This window comes from Primulina eburnea, chromosome 2, assembly GCF_022965805.1.
Source record: "Primulina eburnea isolate SZY01 chromosome 2, ASM2296580v1, whole genome shotgun sequence".
In the NCBI taxonomy this organism is placed as follows: domain Eukaryota; kingdom Viridiplantae; phylum Streptophyta; class Magnoliopsida; order Lamiales; family Gesneriaceae; genus Primulina; species Primulina eburnea.
In genome coordinates, this window is record NC_133102.1 from 46,647,272 (window position 1) to 46,667,494 (window position 20,223).

The window sequence follows — 20,223 nt, forward strand, 5'->3', positions numbered from 1 at the left end:
CTAACACAAGTTTTTGCCTAATATTTGATAAAATAATAGTAACTATGGCACATTTTATGCGTGTGTATACAAAGATTTTACATATGAATTGGACGAAAGTTTTTCGGGATTGAGCAATTGTAGTGTGAAGAGAAATGTATTTGTGGAGTGGGAGCTAGAAGATTGTTGCGTAGTGAAAGAGCATAGGTGGGCATGAGATTTTGTTGGAGATAATGAGTGTAATTTTGTCGGTTTTGCCCATTGATTTTAGGAACCAAAGATTATTTTTAAGGATAAAATTATAAAATGATGTTGGTATAATGAGGTCGGACAAGATAAGTTAACATACAGTGCTTAACTTTTATAAAATATTAGAAAAATTAAATCATCGTGATTTCTCTTGCTTAAATCTAGAACTCGCAATCACTTCATATTTTATTACTTTAGAAAAAAAAAATTTCCCTAACTATTTAGATTTAATTTATTAGATTGTGTCAATTTAATCATATGTGGTTAAAATTTCACTCACATTTCAATCTTGTGATGATTTATTTGTATAGATTTTGTTAAAGAAGAAAGGGGGAAAAGTTGAAGTTGTTGAAAATTGACCAACTCTCGCCCTTAGGGCCCAAAGAAGTTGGTGATGAAAATAACCTCTTTCTTATGTTCACCAACCTTACCTAGAAAAAGAAACATTTGCATGTATCCGGTTCTTTGATATGAGTTTGGATTATATATGATTCAGGAGAGGATATTGTTATAATCGAGTCTCAAATCTGAGATCTCGTCTCAAACTTAAGATTTTGATATCAGATGACTGATAAATCATGATAGTTTGAACTATTATGTATGGAGTCATAGATAATTACGATATTTTGTAAAATTAAATATGACATGAAACTTAATAAACTGATTTTTTTATAATTATAAAATATGAAAATTTTAACATACTCTACAAAATTAAATATGTTTTAGAGTTAAATGTGTTAAATGACAATTTTAGAATTAATAAAAAATAATTCAAAAAAATTGTTATTATTCAACCTTCTTGTTTATTAACAATATAGATATACAACAAACAAATATTTTAAAGATCCATTAATTAATTTTTTTGAATTAAAGCAAATTTAAAGTTCAATCAAACAAAATCTTAGTTTGTGAATCTTATCAAACTCAAATTAATTTATTAAAAAATATTATTTTTATGTCTAAATTATTATTTTTTATCGCAGATATGGATCGAGTGAATCGTTCTCACGTAAAACCTAATTTTTTTTGGGATGTCGAGATTTTGTAGTGGCTAAGCTCTTCATTAACTAGCATACCATATTAACTAAATTTTAGAAAGATGTGTAATCATTTTTTGAATGAATTAATCGATGATAAAAAAAAGAAATTTGTTTGTAAAATGTTGATGTTATTAAAACAAACAAGTATGTATATTTAAGAGGAAGTAAGCACGAATTTGGTAAAGTATTAGTTTGGAATGGAACTGTTGAACAAAATTTGATGCTCGACATATTCTTCGAATTGGTGTCCGAACTCGAAATCTTCCACCCAAATTCTTGGATTTCCTCGTTTGCCAATCCCACCAACCGAGTAATTACATTTACCCGCACTTTAATAATATTCATTTCATAATATATTTTATTTTTATGGTTAACCATAATATATAGTTAATTAAATTAAATTAAAATTTCCAAAATAATGTTACTAGCAAAAAATAGTTAATATTATGATTGATTTCGGAAAAAAAAGAAAATACATTTTCCTCGACCCACTCGACAATTTCAAATAGGTCCCAAAAATAATTTTAAAAAATATTCACCAACCCCGCCGGTTCACCAGCCAACAACTCCCGACGTGACACTCGAACCGGGTTTGGGTTTCTATATATCCACCACCATTTCATCTCTCCCAACTCAGCAGCAACAAACAAACCAAGCAGGAGGGAAAAACATTAAACAGATATTCTCGAAGGAAAAATGGGAGGAAACGGCGAATCCAATGAAAACCAAGCAGGGAGACACCAAGAAGTTGGCCACAAAAGTCTCTTGCAAAGCGATGCTCTCTATCAGGTTTATATTCTGATTAATTCAATCGTTTCTTCCAAGAACAATAGATAAATCTAGTGTTCATTCAGAAGAAATCTTCGTCCACAAAAAAGTTTCGTCCAGTGCAATATTGACTCTTTTTTTTTTTTGGTTTTCCTTCAAACGTTATGCTGCAGTATATTCTTGAAACCAGCGTTTATCCGAAAGAACCAGAGTCCATGAAAGAGCTCAGAGAAGTCACTGCCAAACACCCATGGTACGTACATTTATTCATTATATATATACACACACACACACACACACATTCAAGTATTTTACGTTTAGTTGATTCGTTTAATAAATCGAAAATATATATATATAGGAATATCATGACGACATCGGCAGATGAAGGGCAGTTCTTGAACATGCTTCTGAAGCTGATCAATGCTAAAAATACCATGGAGATCGGAGTTTACACCGGCTACTCTCTTCTTGCGACTGCTCTCGCACTTCCTCACGATGGAAAGGTACAGCAACATAAATGAGATTTTCCTTCGTTATAAAGTGATCATATAAAGGAGATCGATGAAGTGTAATATCGTGCAGATATTGGCTATGGACATTAACCGAGAGAACTACGAGTTGGGTCTGCCCGTAATTCAAAAGGCTGGCGTTGCACACAAAATTGACTTCAGAGAAGGTCCTGCCTTGCCTGTTCTTGATCAAATGATTCAAGATGTAAGCCCCCACTTTCAATTTTCTTTTCTTGTTTTGACTACCAAACGAACCCACTAAACCAACTTTTTGAAAGCTGACTTCACAAACCATAAAGATTACTTTCTTGGCTTCCATTATTGCCCGCAATATTCCAATAAATCAATTAATAATAAATTCAAGTGACGCAAACGCACTCACAAAACATGTTCACCACTAATACACAATCTTGTTTTTTTTTTTTAAAAAAAAAAGATTAGTAGTTCTTCACGAGAATGACACGCATACATACATACATATATATGTATGTGTGTATATATATATACAGGGAAAGCATAATGGGGCGTTTGATTTTATATTTGTGGATGCCGACAAAGACAACTACATAAACTACCACAAGAGGCTTATCGAGTTGGTGAAGATAGGTGGTGTGATCGGGTACGACAACACCCTGTGGAACGGGTCCGTGGTGGCTCCACCGGATGCACCGATGAGGAAGTATGTTAGGTATTATCGAGACTTCGTGTTGGAGCTGAACAAGTCGCTTGCGGCTGATCCAAGGATCGAGATTTGTCAGCTTCCCGTGGGTGATGGGATCACCCTGTGCCGCCGTACCAGCTGATCACAATTTCTCTTAATTTTTAATCATATCGTATATTTGTCTCTCCCCACAATTACGATTTATGTAAATTTGTCTTCGAACCCAATACCTTTATGTTTTACTTAATAATATATGTTGTGTCATTTTAATAGTCAATTTTTCAAAATCGAACGTTTTAAGTAATTGAAATAAGAGTGATGTTATTTATATATTTCATGTTATTAATCAATTATAAATATAAAATGGAGTGTAGATTCATTTAAATCCAAAAATAAATTTATTTAATTAGATTGTATTTCGATGAAGCTATATATTTCAAGTTTGTCTCAATTACCCAAAATAAAAACTATGACTCCAAACCTTTGAATTTTATAAATGAGAGCTTGTTTAAACTCAGAAAAAAAAGAATATAGGATTGGTAATAGATAATATTCTTAAACATCTATTTATGAAGACAACACCCCACTGATTCAATATGCGCATCTTTTACATTATAGTTACCAACTCTTAGATTAATTGGAATTTGAAATTAAAATTTTTAAATCGTACAACATCTAAATGTAATTGTTTGTCTCTATATCTTCTCATTCCCCAAAAATCATCTTATAATCAAATGTTATATATCAAAAGTATGTTTTTTTAATTATTATTTTTGGAATTTCACAGTGGTATCACCCCCATGAATAACCTATGCATCCCTTTGATAAATTCAGCCTTTATTTCCATTTGCTTGTGGAAATATCGAAGACTAACACAAATTATTTTTTGGGATTTTCAGATTATTTCTAAGATGATTGCAGGTATTTGGCGAAAAAAAAAATTTGAAAAAAAACAATTGAATCATTCAATAATAGCTTATAAGATCCTATATTTGTTTTATATATTACATGACAACTTAATTTATAAATCATATGATATATTAAAATAAATAAAATAACACCAACCTGTTGACATAAATCAAACTCCTACCGCGCTCTCCGATTTTAGTAAATAAATAATATATTGTAATATGAATTTGAAACACAAGATACACAACAGATGGTTTTCAACTCAAACCCAATTTCTTACCACCACAAAATCCAATCATGATATTCAAATCCGTACGAAGAGATTGGTGCATCAAAATCTCAAGTTAAAAGCATTCGAAAAACAGCTAGTTTCAAAACCAAACTAGTCAGTATTATTATCCAACCCAACATTGTAAAAGAAACTAGAAGCTCATTCATTCAGTGACAGCGAAGCCAACTGCTCAGCAGGGCTGCTCGACTGCTGCTGAGAGACATTTCTCAGAACATCCATTGCTTCCGCGACTTTAGCTTTAAGAGCTTCTGGAGACTCCAACAAGTGCAAGACCTCTGTCTGATCCATTTCCAGAAGCATGCCAGTCACCTTAGCTGCCGTATCAGGCTCAAGCTGTTCAACCAGCGGGTACAAATTTTCTCCCAACATCTGCAGGACAAAAAAATGAGATTTTTCCCTATATATTATATTACACATATTACAAATCTTTGCACAGCAGAGATGATACTGTCAGCACATCATAAAGACTTTAAAAGTTGAAGGCTACTCTATAGATGTTTAAAGCAGCATATTGATGAGACGCCTCAGATTAAACATGTAAAGAAAATGCTCACAGTCCTCTGCTCGATGGGGGAAGCGTTTGCAAGTGCAGATGCCAAAGCTCCAATAGGAATTGGTTGAGATATTCCTGCATTGTGCAATGGCAAACCACCCATTTCATATGGGACAGGAAGCATGTTTCCAGGTATACCTTGCATGGAAACATCAGGCATGCCACGCCCAAGAGGATAACGAAAGCCACGTCCCCTAGGAAGCATCTGCAGAGTAGGAATTAATTAACCACGAGATTCTCAAAATTCATAGGTAAAAATTGCCACAAACCTGCTGCTGCATAACTGGTTGTGGGCCTTGCTGCATTGGAACAGCATTTACACGTCTACCACCAGGCCGTGGGCCTTGATGCCCTTGTTGAACCAGAGGCATAAACATATTCGGCATGAGAGGCGCACCAGGTCTCATACCAGGAACCAGTTGCTGCTGATAACCAAATCCATGCTGAGATGAAAAAAGAGGCGCAAATAAATTATCATCGATACTTATTGGCCACAAAAAAAAAATCCTACATCTAAAATCAGTTAGGCTATTTCTTAGGTAAAATACATTCAAAATTCAGTCGCGATTCAATCTTCAGTGTTATTCTTCCATTGAACAAGCAAGTTATCAATAATGACACTGCATTTCCTGACTAAGTTCTAACTGAGAACTTTAATCACACTCGTATCTCAGGATAAAACAAGATCTGATTTTCACTGTTCAGTGTTCAATTAAAATAAGTGCCATAAAGCCACAGTGATCAAATGGCTTTTAACAGCATGAAGAGCACATTTACTTGAGGAGGAATAATGGTAGGTGGTGGCTGCCCATAAAATATTTGCTGCCCAAGACCAGGACCACCAGGAGGGTACATTGGCATTCGAGGATTGACAGTAGATGCCATAGTCATGGGCCTCATTTGAGCAAATTGAGCCTAGAAACAATAAAACGGGGAGATTAACACTTACACGCAGTCATTAACAGGGTATATAGAGAGAGGATGTCCAAAGAGTTACAATTAACTAACAATAAAGGTTAAAAAACAATTTACTCATGGAAAATAAAAATGAATACTCAATAAAGATATTATAGAACACATATAGTTTCAGATGTGCTGACAAACAACATTAGCTTCTCCATTTCATTCTTCCTCACAGGGATAGTAAAAAATATATAAAAAGTAAAAGGAACACCTACAAGTCTACCTGTAAACGTGCTCTTCTATCTTCCTTCCTCTGAGCAAGGGCAACATAAAGTGGTTTGCCAGCAATCATCTTACCATTCATTTCAGAAAGCTGAAACCAATTTTGTTAAATTTCTTTAATTGAAAGGCAAGTAGGTGAAAAAGGCAGAGAATAAGGAGCAAGCAATAAATAAACTCACAGCTTTGGAAGCCTCCTCTGGTGATGAGAATGCAACAAAGCCTGATCCTCTGCTTGTACCTTTGGGATCTCGCATCACCTGTATAAACATTAGAACAAATTAAAGGAGGCACAGCCAACTATAAGATAAATTATCAACACAACCAAGTTACAAACCACAAACCTTGAATGATGTTATTGAACCAAATGGAGAGAACAATTCCTTGAGCTTATCATCACCAACACTATCATCTAGGTTTTTGACATACAGGTTCAATCCTTGAAATTTGTCAACTGCTTCTTGTGCACTCTGCTCGAATTGTTGTTTCAATTCAACCTCCCTCTCAGATTTCTTTTGGGCTCTCCCAACATACCATTCCTTGTTATCAAATTTATGGCCATTTAAGGATTCAACCGCTCTAGCAGCATCTTCGGCATTCTCAAAATTAACAAATCCAAAGCACTTGGATTTTCCATCTTCATTTCTCATTACCACTGTACTAGTGAGCGGTCCAAATTCGCCAAATATCTTTCTAAGGTCTTCTTCGGTTGTTGATTCAGAAAGACTTTTCACAAACACATTGGTGAATACTGTCTTGTCAACTGACATCTCTCTTTCTTGCTTGCGAAGGAAGGGTCCAACATAGACCTGCTTTCCATTCAGCAGCATACCATTAAGCTTCTCAATAGCTTTCTGAGCAGATTCATCACTTGCATATTGCACAAAACCATAGCCCATTGATTGACCAGACGCATTTGTTACTATTTTGCACGACAAAATATTCCCAAATGAAGAAAACGTATCATGTAGAGCTTTATGGTCAATTTCCTTGTCCAAATTCTGTAAAAAACAACATTATCTCAACCAGCGACAAAATCTAATCAAGGGTTTTATTTGAGGACAATACACAAGATGAATAATGGAAAAGGAAAGGAAACAATACCTTAATAAATATATTTCCAGCACCACTCCTGCGTGTACTGGGGTCTCGATGAGAATACATAATCCTAATGGGTTTGCCATTGAGAGGAGTAAAGTTCAGCTCCTCCACCGCTCTCTCAGCTATCAAAAATAAAGGTTTGTTAGGTACAGAAACATGGTCGATGATAAAGGAACGTGCCTTCATCATAAGACAAAACAGGTTACGTGAGCTGTGGAGATAAAGAAACAAAAGAACTTTTGAAGGATCTCAAGGAAGAGTATCTCGATTGCCAGAGAACATAAATTATAGGGTTGCACTTTGGATCCATGTGGACAAATATCTCAAAAGATTCTATTTAGTTCATCCTTAATTGGTTGGTAACCACTATTAGCTTGAGTCAATAATTGTGTGACATAATTGCATAAATATAAGGTAGTCGTCTATTCCACGAAAGATTAGCACGAAGGATATTATATTTATCATTTATAAACAAATTTTAATTATCTAGATAAAAATGTTACCCTGTGATCCAGCAAGTTGATTCATTGGCAAAAAGTAAAAATTTTTAAAGTTTTACTTAAGACTTTGTGGTTTCTTGTTCACTGTGATACACAAGTATTGTGCAATCAAGACAATTGGAACTAGATGAACAATGAAAGATCCTAAATGCAGATAAAAGCAATACAGACTTGATAATCTATGCTATAGAACTTAATAAGTCGATGGAAAATACAAGAGGAAACATGAAATCTTGACAAAGTAGTCACCATCAACAGCCAACAATTAATACTAGAACCATGTGTCATTCAATTGATATCACACTTCTCTCATGCAGAATACCAATTAAATAAACCTCAAATATGAGGTTATGAATCATGGAAGCCAAATCACACGACATAAAAACGGATAAGGGTAATTTGCTTCCATGCATCAATTCACATTTTGAATCTGACACACTGGTATGAAATTTCTTAAAGCCATATTATTTATCCTAAACGTGATACTCAACTCCTATTTTGGGAAATTAACGATTACTGTACTCATATGTCACTAAAATAACCCAATCCCAGGTTTCGACTCCACTTTATGATTGGATGTTTTCGACATATCAATTTATAGCAAGGAAAATTACAACGAACATTGAAAAGGGAATTCAAATCAAGAGGCTGATAGAATCAAATTGATTAATAAATGTCGAATATCACAGACGACCTAGAATACGAACCATCCTGAGGATTGCCGTAGTTGACGTAGCCATAACCGAGCGAATGTCGGCTAGTCAAATCCCTGCAAACCCTAACTGACACCACATCCCCCACCTGGCTGAACAGATCGTACAATTGCGAGTCGGTGACGTTCGCATCAAGATCTCCGACGTAGAGTGAAGTCACAAACGGAGCACCGCTTGCCGGTGTGGCGTTTACCAACTGCACTGGAGGTTGCATATGAACCTGAGCCGCCATCGATTATTTTTTCCTTGTCAAAGAGTTTTCTAAATTTTTTAATTTTTTTTCTTCGATAGCTTCCCTCTCCTCTTTTTATTAACAAACTCAAAGAGAAGCACGAAGGAAACAAAAGGCCGAACAACTTCTCGACGGAGGACTCAGAATTTCGAATTTTTTTCGCGAGATATGTTTTTTGTTTTGTTTTGTGATTTTAACAGAAAATAGAGGAGAGGGAAAGAAGGATACGTCGTAGGTCCGACTGAGGAGAGGAAAAAAACAGAGGCCGGCGGCGACGGAGGCACGACGGAGAGTGAAAATGGAGAGAGATGAAGGGCAGTTTTGTACCGCGCACTGCAAAAACTCTGAGGGATATTGCGGCGGCGCATGTTATTATTTGCTTGGGGTTAGGGGATGAAAGGTTGATTCGGTGAAACGAAATCCATGCCGTTGGATTAGATTGACCGGGTCCCGTATTGACGTATTCGTGAATATGTTCGCAAATGCGACTTCTCTATTTTGGAAATGCGTTTTCGTTTTCCCGAAAGCCGCATTCCAATGCTTGCTTGTGCATGTAAAAAACGATAAGCAGAAAATAAGATTCAATAATAATTTATGTAATAGATTTAATAGAATGAGTTTTGAACTCTTATACTATGTTTGAAAAAAAATAAAAATTGGATTTGAAATTTGTGTTTAGCTAATATTATTTAAATATTAGATTTGATATTTAAAATTAATAATATTTGATATTTTTACTTATTATTTTTTAAACATTTTTTTTATTAATAATATTTAATACTCACATATTATTTATACATAATATACAAAAAATTTATAATGTAATAAAAATATTAATAATCATTCTGACGAAGAAATTAATAAAATAAAATGGACAATAGATCTATCCAAATCAAATATTATTATGATAGACTCACTCCTATGGATGTTTTTTTAGAAGGATAAGAATATATCTTTTCCAATAGTTATAATGGAAAAGTATTTATGAATGGAATATTGGTGATTTTAGTGATAATTAAATTTATAATACCGCAAACATAATGCTTATGTATAGTACTGTATGTAAAACTTCAGACAATAACGATAAAAATATTGCTGAAATGATTATAGCAGGATTTACTGGTCAACTTAAAGATTGGTGAGATAATTATTTGAATCAATCTAATAAAGAAGAAATTCTTAATTCAATTAAAATTGAAAATCAAATCCAATTAGAAAATTCAGCCTATTCATTAATAATGACCATGATTGAACATTTTACTGGTAGATTCATTGATAATGGTGAACAAATTCGTATTTTATTAAGTAATCTAAAATGTAAAATACTTACTGATTTTATATGGTATAAAGATACATTTTTATCTAGAATATATGATATTTCAAATTGTAATAATAGTCTTTAGAAAGTTAAATTCATAAATAGTTTATCTTTTCTAAATTAAAAAAATCCAAAGAAAAGATGATTTTTATATTTCTTATGAAAATTATATTTATAAAAAATTAATAAGTACTTGTATACAAATAAAAATATATGTTTTTTTATTAAAAAGTTTATGTAATAATCATTAGATTATGATAAATTAGCTTTTTTATATTAAAAAATAATAGAAAATCATAAGAAAAATAAAGAATTTGCATAAATTTTTAAAATATATAAATATTATTTAATGATTTCAAAATAAAATTTTCAATTACACGATAAAATATGTATGAATTAAATGTGTTGTTTAGAGAATGTGATTTTTAAAATTAGTTTTCGAAAGAAAAAATAAAATATTTTGTTCGATTAACCCAAATCTCATGAAATATTTATTATTTTTCTTAAGATTTCATTTACTTATATCAAATCTCACAAAATCAAACCAAATATCAATCTCGTTTTAAAATCTTATTATATCAAACACTCAAAATTAGATTTATAATTTCAAATCCCACAACTAGGGATGGCAATGGGCCGGGGCTGGGGCGGGGGCGGGTTTGCCATTCCCATCCCCATCCCCGAATGCCATCCCCGCCCCCATCCCCGTTTTTTCGGGTTCGGGGAATCCCCAAATCCGAAACTTCGGGGATCAACTTACCATCCCCGTCCCCATCCTCATTTCAAAAATATTAATATGACAAGACGATGACGGATTCGGATATTTTCTCAAACCAAAACTTATTATTATATATTATTATTAGATATAATTTTAATATTAATATTAATATCAATATCAACAATAATAATATTATTAATATTTTAAAAATTATATTATTAATACTAATAATACTATTATTTTATTATTGATAATATATTTTCGGGGCGGGTTCGGGGATTTCGGGGATGGGGATAGTAATCCCATACCTGCCCCGAACTACATCGGGGATTTAAAAAAATCCCCGAACCCGAACCCAAACCCGAAAAAATCGGGGATCCCCATCCCCGTTTCGGGTTTTCCCCGCGCAGCCCCAAACCCGCGGGGGAAATTGCCATCCCTACCCACAACTTCTATGAAATCCATGAAACCACACTGTTGTTAATTTTCAATTAAATTTTTTATTTTTTAAATCGAACACGTAATAATTTGTTGGATAACTAATTTTCATGTGTATTTCGGATTTATAAACTCCGTTTTTTTATTACTATTATTTTGATTTAGTTATTTCGAAATTTTAGAAAATTTATTGCATTTTTAAAAGTATAAATAAGTCTGCTTCCTTTTTTTTGTTTGTTCGTAATATTGACATATCAATAATCTTATTGGCTCGCTTTTTTAAAATATGGAAATCAAAATTGATTTTTTGTACTGTTTTACTAATAATATAAAGCAAAAAATTGTGTGAGACGGTCTCACAACCGTAATGCTAAGATTATTACTTTTTATTGTGAATATCGTTAGTGTTGATAAAAACTGTACATGTGGCTCACAGAGCCTGAAGCGATATGTTAAAAAAAAATTGTGTGATAAATAACCGTAAAGCTCAGTTTGCAAATTAAAAATAACCAAACAATGGATATAAGGAAAATATAATTTACGAGTTATATATTTATCTCTTTGCAATTTTTTTCTTGGTGCGCCAAATCATAATGACTCAGACATAAATATGAACAATTACATTGGAAAAAAATTGAAATTGTCAAAAATTGTAACATACGCTGCTAAAATTGAAATTTATCAATATAAACTATCAAAATAACAAAATGTTAAATATATTGAACCAATATTGTAAAAATATATAATTTGTTTTAAATAATATATTTAATATTTTATTTTAAAAAATAGAAAATAAAGATATATAAAATATCTAAGTATCACAAATTTTTGTGTTTTATTTTTTGAAATGGGTGTAACTACATAAATTCAAGAAAAAATGTCAAATAATCAACAAGTAAAGTATAAAAGTTCAATACATGAGTTGAAACAAGATAAAATAATAAATATATTAGAAAAACATTATCATTTTATGCATTTTTAAAAATTTAATTAATAAGCCATGTAGTTTTATTGTTTGGGTTCTACACAATTGGATTAAATCTATAATAAACACAATCATTATATTTTATTATGTTTTCAATGGGTCAATGTCTAAATTTTTTTAAAATATCCAATGCACATGCTATTTAGGTGCATGCCTCAACAACATGAGATCAATGATTTTATTTTTGCCCTTGTGAGGGCTAGACCCATGAGACGATGGCCTATCCCGCCTCACAGGAAGTGCGACCCTGAAGTTGACCCATCTCACATATAAAAATTTGTGACACAAAAACCTACTGAGATTTTCATTTTGGTTAAAACCCAATCGTCCCAACCCCACTATATGATATCTTTCGATTTCTTGACGAGGGTATTTTTGTGATTGCATAGTTTCCACGACTTCCAAGTTCCAACGTGTATGATATATTTATCGTTCCAGCAAATGTTATATATTAATTTAACATGTTCGATTCATTATTTAAGTCGAAGAATTTGTTTCAAGTAATTCTCTTATCACTATTTCAAGTCTGGCTCAAAAGTAGAAGCTTCTTATTTGGCTGGAAAAGTTCAAAATGATTTGAATTCTTCTACGTTAGCAAGTAGGTCAGCATAGCCCAAAGCATATCAGCAAAGCCATGTGCTCCTCCTAGCTGTCTTTCCTCCCATGTTTCCTTTTTCAACTTCTATTCCCATTGCTTCGATACAAAATGAGCAAAAGGTCAAAGAAGAGGTCCTCCCCTTTCTCCCAATTCAGCGTTTTTTCCTACAATTTTATTTACAATTCACAACTATTTAAGCACACCCACGATTAATAACAACTTATAACAAGCAGCCTCCAATTTGTACTCAAATTCTGATTTCTCAGAAATTTGCTCTCTTTTATTTTACAACAGGTCTAAAATCAGTTTTCTTGATCAACTATTTCAGTGATTATCTGCTATATTGAAAATGGGACAGTTGGTTGTAGTTTTTCTTCCATTTATGGCTCATGGCCATATGATTCCAACGCTAGACATGGCCAAGCTTTTTTACTCTCGTGGCGTGAAAACAATCATAATCTCGACGGCTGAATTTGCTGATCCCATCAAGAAAGCTCAAGAATCAGGACTGGATATCGGTCTAAGCATCCTCAAGTTCCCGCCCGAGGGTTCAGATCTGCCGGATGACTGTGTGAGCTTCGATCACGCAATGGCTTACGAGGACTTGTTCCCAAAATTTGTTAAGGCGCTGTCTATGCTCCAAGAACCTGTGGAAAAACTACTTGAAGAGTTCCGACCGAATTGTCTGGTTGCTGACATGTTCTTGCCTTGGAGTACTGATTCTGCGGCCAAATTTGGCATCCCGAGATTGGTTTTTCATGGCAAAAGCACTTTCGCGTTGTGCGCCACCGAGCAAATGAAGCGCCACAAGCCTTATGAGAATGTTTCATCAGATTCTGAGCCCTTTTTGTTGCCTGACCTTCCGCATCAGCTAAAGTTGGTAAGAACACAAATCAATCCTTCCGACCTCGAGGAAAACGCGAGTTTATTTTCCCAATTGCGGGTGCAGATGAGGGAAGCAGAGAAGAGAAGCTACGGAGTTGTCGTCAACAGTTTTTTTGAGCTCGAACCGGATTACGCAGATCACTACAAGACTGTTTTGGGGAGAAGGGCCTGGCTTATCGGCCCCCTTTTGCTGCATAACAAGGATGATGTAGCTAAAGCACGGAGAGGGAAGGAATCAGCCTTAGATGAACATGAAATCAAGGAGTGGCTCGACTCAAAGAAGGCCAACTCGGTTGTTTACGTGTGTTTCGGAACCATGGCGAGTTTCACCTCTGCTCAATTACGCGAAACCGCAATTGGGCTCGAGGCATCTGGCCAAGATTTCATCTGGGTTGTGAGGAGAGGGAGAAATGACGAAGGCAACAACGATTTCCTGCCGGATGGATACGAGGAAAGGATAAAAGGTAAGGGCCTCATTATAAGAGGATGGGCACCCCAAGTGCTTATCCTAAACAATCCTACTATCGGGGCGTTTGTGACGCACTGTGGTTGGAATTCGACTCTCGAAGGAGTGTGTGCAGGTGTGCCTATGGTGACCTGGCCTGTTTTTGCGGAGCAGTTCTTCAACGAGAAATTGGTGACAGAGGTTTTGAGGATCGGGGTTTCCGTCGGGAACAGGCAGTGGCGGCGGTCAGGGAGCGAAGGGGTGCCGAGTAAGGCGGTGGCCAAGGCAGTGCAGAGCGTGATAAAGGGCGAAGAAGCGCCAGAAATGAGGAGCCGGGCGAAGAAGTTGAAAGAAATGGCGAGCAAAGCTGTTGAAGAAGGCGGATCATCGATGGCAGAATTGAGTTCTTTGATGCAAGAATTGAGCGTGTATCGCTCTCCACCCAACCAAGTTTGATCCACGTTTTTGTCCTGGATTCGTGGTAGTTTTTATGGGGAATTTGTTAGGAAATAGCACACGCAACTCTCTCTCGTTCGATAATATTTGAAAATTATATTTAAGATATGTTTGTAATTATCATCAAATTCAAAAAATTAGCAATCCAATACACTTGTCAAGCGCAACAATGAAAAAGTACATGGAATTTCCACACGATCCGGTGCCAAGCTTCCCACGATTGGGCGGCATCGATAAAATTGAACTAAGTTTCGTTTGATCGTGTCAGAGCAGTTGTCTAATGAACCAATTTGTGACTTGAGCTTTATTGGCTCTAATGTAAAAATAATATATTTTAATAATATTTTACAGTTTTAACCATTTATGACATATACTTTATTTGTATATTCATGTAAGTTGTGTAGATAAAGTCATTAAATATATAATAAGTACTCGAGGTCTGCTAAGATCGTGAAACTCTTTAAGAAATATATCATATATTCTGAACATGTTCCTAGGGCGATGCTAATGAACGCTCTTACCATGATTTTACGAGTGCAATTAGAAAAAAGTTTTGACATTCTTAATCAAGGTGTTGATGAAAAGAATGTGGCTAATTAGAGTGAGAATAAATATTATTTTGAATCACATGAAGATGTAAAATCACTGCTAGTTGTATTCTTGAACTATTAAGGGTTACACAAACATTGAATTATGTGTTCTCCTTGAGATAGTCAGAGTTCAAGAAATTGAATTTGACGAATATAGTTTGATGGAGATCCAACATAATGCTTATAAAAGAGTTTGTAAGTTGATTCCGTAGTGGAAAAAGTGGAAGTTAACTTAACTGTCAATTGAGTAAACCGAGTGGAACTACATGTTTCCGTGAAGGAGTTCACACAACTGACAGCTGCAAAAAATGAATCAATTGAAATTTTGATCTTCAAAAATTTCATTTTTCATTGTGTGAACTAAATTTGTATAATTGATACATCGACGCGATCATATCGTCGATCAAGATTATAATGAGTTTACATTTACTTATTTAGTGAATTTGGAATTTAATAATTAAATAATAGTAATAATTGTAATGACTACTAGTATATACAAAAATCTCATAATATATTTTAAAGGGGTTTGGAATTAATTAACTAATAAGTTAATCAAGAAAATTATGGAGATTAAGGAGAGGAAAAAAAATTCTAGCACTTTTTAAGAAAACGAATAAGCAGACGTTTCAATTGTAGTCGGGGATTCACCATTTGCTTACGGGCGAAGATATCTTATGTGATCTGATTAGTTAGTAGGTCAACGAATCTCATGACAAAATAAGACGTGTGCATTTCGGAAAGATGTTTCCTCATTTGGACATATCATGTCACAATTATTACTCGAATATATATCACATTTTTATCTAATTAATATGCAACTCTCGATATACGAATGATTGTTGGCATGATATATGAGTTGAAGAGGTCATACTGTAAGCTAACTATAACTTAAGATTCTTGCAAGAACTATCAGTGATACTTAAGGGATCATAGGGCATTGTTAATGAGCGCTCTTACCATGATTTCACGAGTGAAATCAGAAAAAAGTTCTGACATTTTTAATCAAGTTGTTGATAAAAAGAATGTGGCTAATTAGAGTAAGAATAAATATTATTTTGAATCACATGACAGCTAGTTGTATTCTCGAATTATTAAGGGTCACACAAACATTGAATTATGTATTCTCCTTGAGATAGTTAGATTTCAAGAAGTTGAATTTGACGAATGTAGTTTGATGAAGATCAAAAATAATATTTATAAAAGAGTTTGTAAGTTGATTCCGTAGTGGAAAAAGTGGAAGTTAACTTAACTGTTGATTGAGTAAACCGAGTGGAATTACTTGTTTCCATGAAGGAGTTCACAAAAGTGACAGCTACAAAAAATGAATCAATTGAATTTTGATCTTCAAAATTTTCAATTTTCATTGTATGAACTAAATTTGTATAATTGATATATCGAATCTGTCAAATCGTCGATCAAGATTATAATAAGTTTACATTTACTTAATTAATGAATTTAGAATTTAATAATTAAATAATAGTAATAATTGTAATGACTACTAATATTACAAAATTCTCGTAATATATTTTAAAGGGGTTTGGAATTAATTAACTAATAAGTTAATCAACAAAATTAAATAATAATAGTTATTTAATTTTAAATAATATATCTATACATATAATATAAGTTCATGTGTGTGTGCATATATATATATATATATATATATATATATATATATATATATATATATATATATATATATTATGGAGATGTATGTATATATATATATGGAGATGTATGTATATATATATTATGGAGATGTATATATACATATATCATGCATTATTAAATGTTGATTAATATATGATATGATTAAATGACAATTTAATTAATGAAAATAAATAGTTCTAATGACATTGAGATTAGGAATCCTAGTAAAATAGGAATTGTGTATTTTAATAAATATTCTATCAAGTTTGATAACAACACATATAACATAATACACAACACATTAAATTTCTCCTCTCCTCACAAATAATTTGGGCCACTTGAATTTTTCACCAAAAGCCGAATAATTCAACGTCCGCTATTCCGCCGCACCACTTACGGATTTGTGAAATTTGGGCGTCCCGGTCTCAATGCAGAAATTGTTTGAGATCTCTAGTGCAATCCAAATAAAGAACAAAGTATCTGATCATAGACTTAATTAGATGATGGAAGAAGGGAGATTCGTTCGAAGGGATATACAAGAATGACCAACTCAACTAATCTCAGACTTGTTTGTTTCTAGCGTTAAATACACAAAAAGTAAATGATTATAAACACCTTATGGATGTTTAATACATACGATATCTAAGGAGCGTTTCGAGCGTTGAAACAAAAATTTTAAAACTTCTGTTGCACTTGGTTGGGAGATAACGATACTCTAATATTAGGAAATAGTGGGTTATCCAGAGAATCGAGAATAGAAAAGGAACAAAGACAACAAATTTATTAAACAGTCTTAACTAATCAAATACACTACAAGAAAAACGCCCAACGACAACGCATCTACGACAACGTTTTTTTTGAAAAACCGTTGTCGTATAGTTTTTAACAACGGTTTTAACTAAAACCGTTGTCGTAGGTGCGTTTTAACAACGGTTTTATAAACTGTTGTCTTTAGGGCAAAAGACAACGGTGTATGAACTGTTGTCTTTTGGCATGTTTTTTTTGACAATCGACAACGAGTTTTGAAAACCGTTGTCTTTTATGGTGTCAACGACAACGGTTTTAAAAACCGTTGTCTTTCAGCGCTTTTTTTAGGGCAAAAGACAACGGTTTTATGAACTGTTGTCTTTTCGCGTGTTTTTTTAGACAATCAACAATGGTTTTTGAAAACCGTTGTCGATTAGCGTTTTTTTTTAAAAAAAACAACAACAGTTTTTAAAAATCGTTGTCTATTAGCGTGTTTTTTGGACAAACGACAACGGTTTTTAAAAACAAACTTTGCCACATTTAGCAACGGCTTTTCTAAAACCGTCGCTAAACATAGCGACGGTTTTATAACCCCTCGCTACTTTCAAATTAGCGACGAAACCGTCGCTACATACTGCGACTTTTTATCTAGTGATAGCGACCGTTTTCAGTACATTCGTCGTATTTTTAAAATTAGCGACATTTTTAAACATCCGTCGCTCATTATAACGACAGTTTGATATTATCAGTGGCTACTTTTAGCGACGGTTTCTGAAGTCCGTCGCTAATTTGAAATTAGCGACGGTTTAACCAAATACCGCACAAACTCTCTATAAATATCTTCATTTTCTTTCCATTTTCCCCCACAATACTTAAAATTTTTTTTCTCTTACACAATTTTATTACTTCATACAACACTTAAATTTTTTTTCACTACTTCATAATATTTAAAATTTTTCTCTCTTACACAATTTTATCACTTTACATAACACTTAATTTTCTCACTACTTCATAACACATAAAATTTTTTTCTCTTAAACAATTTTTATCACTTTACACAACACTTAAAATTTTTCTCACTACTTCATAACACATAGAATTTTTTTCACTTCTTCATAACACTTAAAATTTATCTCTAGCTCTTACACGATTTTAGTTTCGATTGTTAGTTTCTTTTAGATTTATTAAATTATTAAATGATTTTTTTTATTTTTCGAAATAATTTAGCGACGGAAATAATGATACAAGACCGTCTCTAATATTAGGGACGGTTATCATACAAAGACCGTCGCTAAGTTAGCGACAGTTGACTTAACCGTCGCTAATTAGCGACGGTTTGGAATAAACCCATCGCTCAAATTATTAGGGACGGTGTTGAACAACCGTCGCAAATTCTACCTACCACAACGGGTAAAAACCGTTGTCGTTGAACGGACTTTCAACAACACCCTCAATTACAACAGTTTTAAAAAAACTACGACAACGGATAAAATCCTTTGTCATATGCTGTTTTTCTTGTAGTGATATTATCTACTTGTCCATCTATTTTATGTTCATCGCCACATTTTATTAGTATCACGTTCATAGTTACCCAATCTAAATTACTTTTTCCAACTTCTCTAGGGTGGGGTTGATGCACAATAACATCAGCAAAAATGTCGGCAGCTGGCTCCTCATCCAATCAGAAATTAAAGGTCAAGTCCATCTTGATTTGTAATATAAATTAATAATTTTATGTGAGTTACAGTTGAATTTAAATTAATATTTCTTCCTCATATCAAGAGTTTTTAGTGGCTTTAATTTAAATATTTTATCTTAACACATGAGAATATATATTGATATCTTTATATTTTACACAATTTCTCGAATTTGCTAATTTTCTGGTTTTAATTTGCTAATTTTCTGGTTTGGGTAATGACAGCGTATTATCAAATTCAAATTAAATGACTATGAGACGAGCAGAGGTTATTATTTTATTTTAAATTGACGTCAATCAATAAACAAATTAAATAACACTAACATGTGATCTCTTATGAAATGATATCACATATATTTATTTGATATTTACAAAAAAAATATAATATTTTTTTTATAGATAATATAAATAAAAAATATATCTTCTAAAATTGACACACCGAACAATCTAACAAAAAAACAATATGTTCTGACAGTTGACATAACTGTATTTATGACCATTCATACACAGTTATTTGAATCGTCAATTGTTCGTTTATTTGGTGTACTTGGCGAACAATTTGTCGGCAAAGCCAGAGAATGGACAACTTATTCCATTACGATCATTAATTTTTTTAAAGAAAAAGAAAGCAACGCCTTTTTTCCTAAATGCATGGTCCCTGTAAACCTAACTTCGAGATCAATTATATTAACTAACAAATCATTATATATATAAAATAATTATTCTGTTTTATAATTATTGAATTCACACTACGTATTTATTTATCTTTTACTTCCAACGTTCGTCATTTTTAATAGTTTCCAAACATCAATATTTTTGTATGGATGCTTAGACCCCCCCCCCCCCCCCCCCCATTGTCAAGAATCTCTTGTTAAAATTAAAACCATTTTTTTACCATTCATTGCTTATTTTCAAAAATATGATCAAGTGATTGCACAACATCACATAAGGATCGATCAAAGCAAGCACAACACAACAAACTTGCCAAAAGATGCATATATAACTCGAC

The 20,223-nt window shown here is 33.2% G+C and overlaps 3 protein-coding genes across 3 annotated transcripts; 2 read left to right on the forward strand and 1 right to left on the reverse strand.

Moving 5' to 3' along the window:
* Positions 1-1,902: 1,902 nt before the first annotated feature.
* Positions 1,903-3,534, forward strand: LOC140824837 (caffeoyl-CoA O-methyltransferase-like). Its single transcript, XM_073186380.1, has 5 exons — positions 1,903-2,057; positions 2,210-2,289; positions 2,395-2,539; positions 2,619-2,750; positions 3,055-3,534. The coding sequence occupies exons 1-5, from the start codon at positions 1,965-1,967 to the stop codon at positions 3,346-3,348; spliced, it is 744 nt and encodes a 247-aa protein (XP_073042481.1). The 5' UTR covers positions 1,903-1,964; the 3' UTR covers positions 3,349-3,534.
* Positions 3,535-4,366: 832 nt separating this feature from the next.
* Positions 4,367-9,046, reverse strand: LOC140823810 (polyadenylate-binding protein 2-like). Its single transcript, XM_073185318.1, has 9 exons — positions 8,451-9,046; positions 7,247-7,365; positions 6,487-7,143; positions 6,325-6,402; positions 6,147-6,236; positions 5,738-5,875; positions 5,230-5,403; positions 4,962-5,165; positions 4,367-4,776 (listed from the first exon to the last, which is right to left on the reverse strand). Exons 1-9 carry the CDS (start codon positions 8,686-8,688, stop codon positions 4,546-4,548), a joined length of 1,929 nt encoding a protein of 642 aa, XP_073041419.1. The 5' UTR covers positions 8,689-9,046; the 3' UTR covers positions 4,367-4,545.
* A 3,852-nt stretch (positions 9,047-12,898) lies between these two features.
* LOC140823811 (scopoletin glucosyltransferase-like) lies at positions 12,899-14,651 on the forward strand. Its single transcript, XM_073185319.1, has one exon. It carries the CDS (start codon positions 13,095-13,097, stop codon positions 14,529-14,531), a length of 1,437 nt encoding a protein of 478 aa, XP_073041420.1. The 5' UTR covers positions 12,899-13,094; the 3' UTR covers positions 14,532-14,651.
* The last annotated feature ends 5,572 nt before the right edge of the window (positions 14,652-20,223 follow it).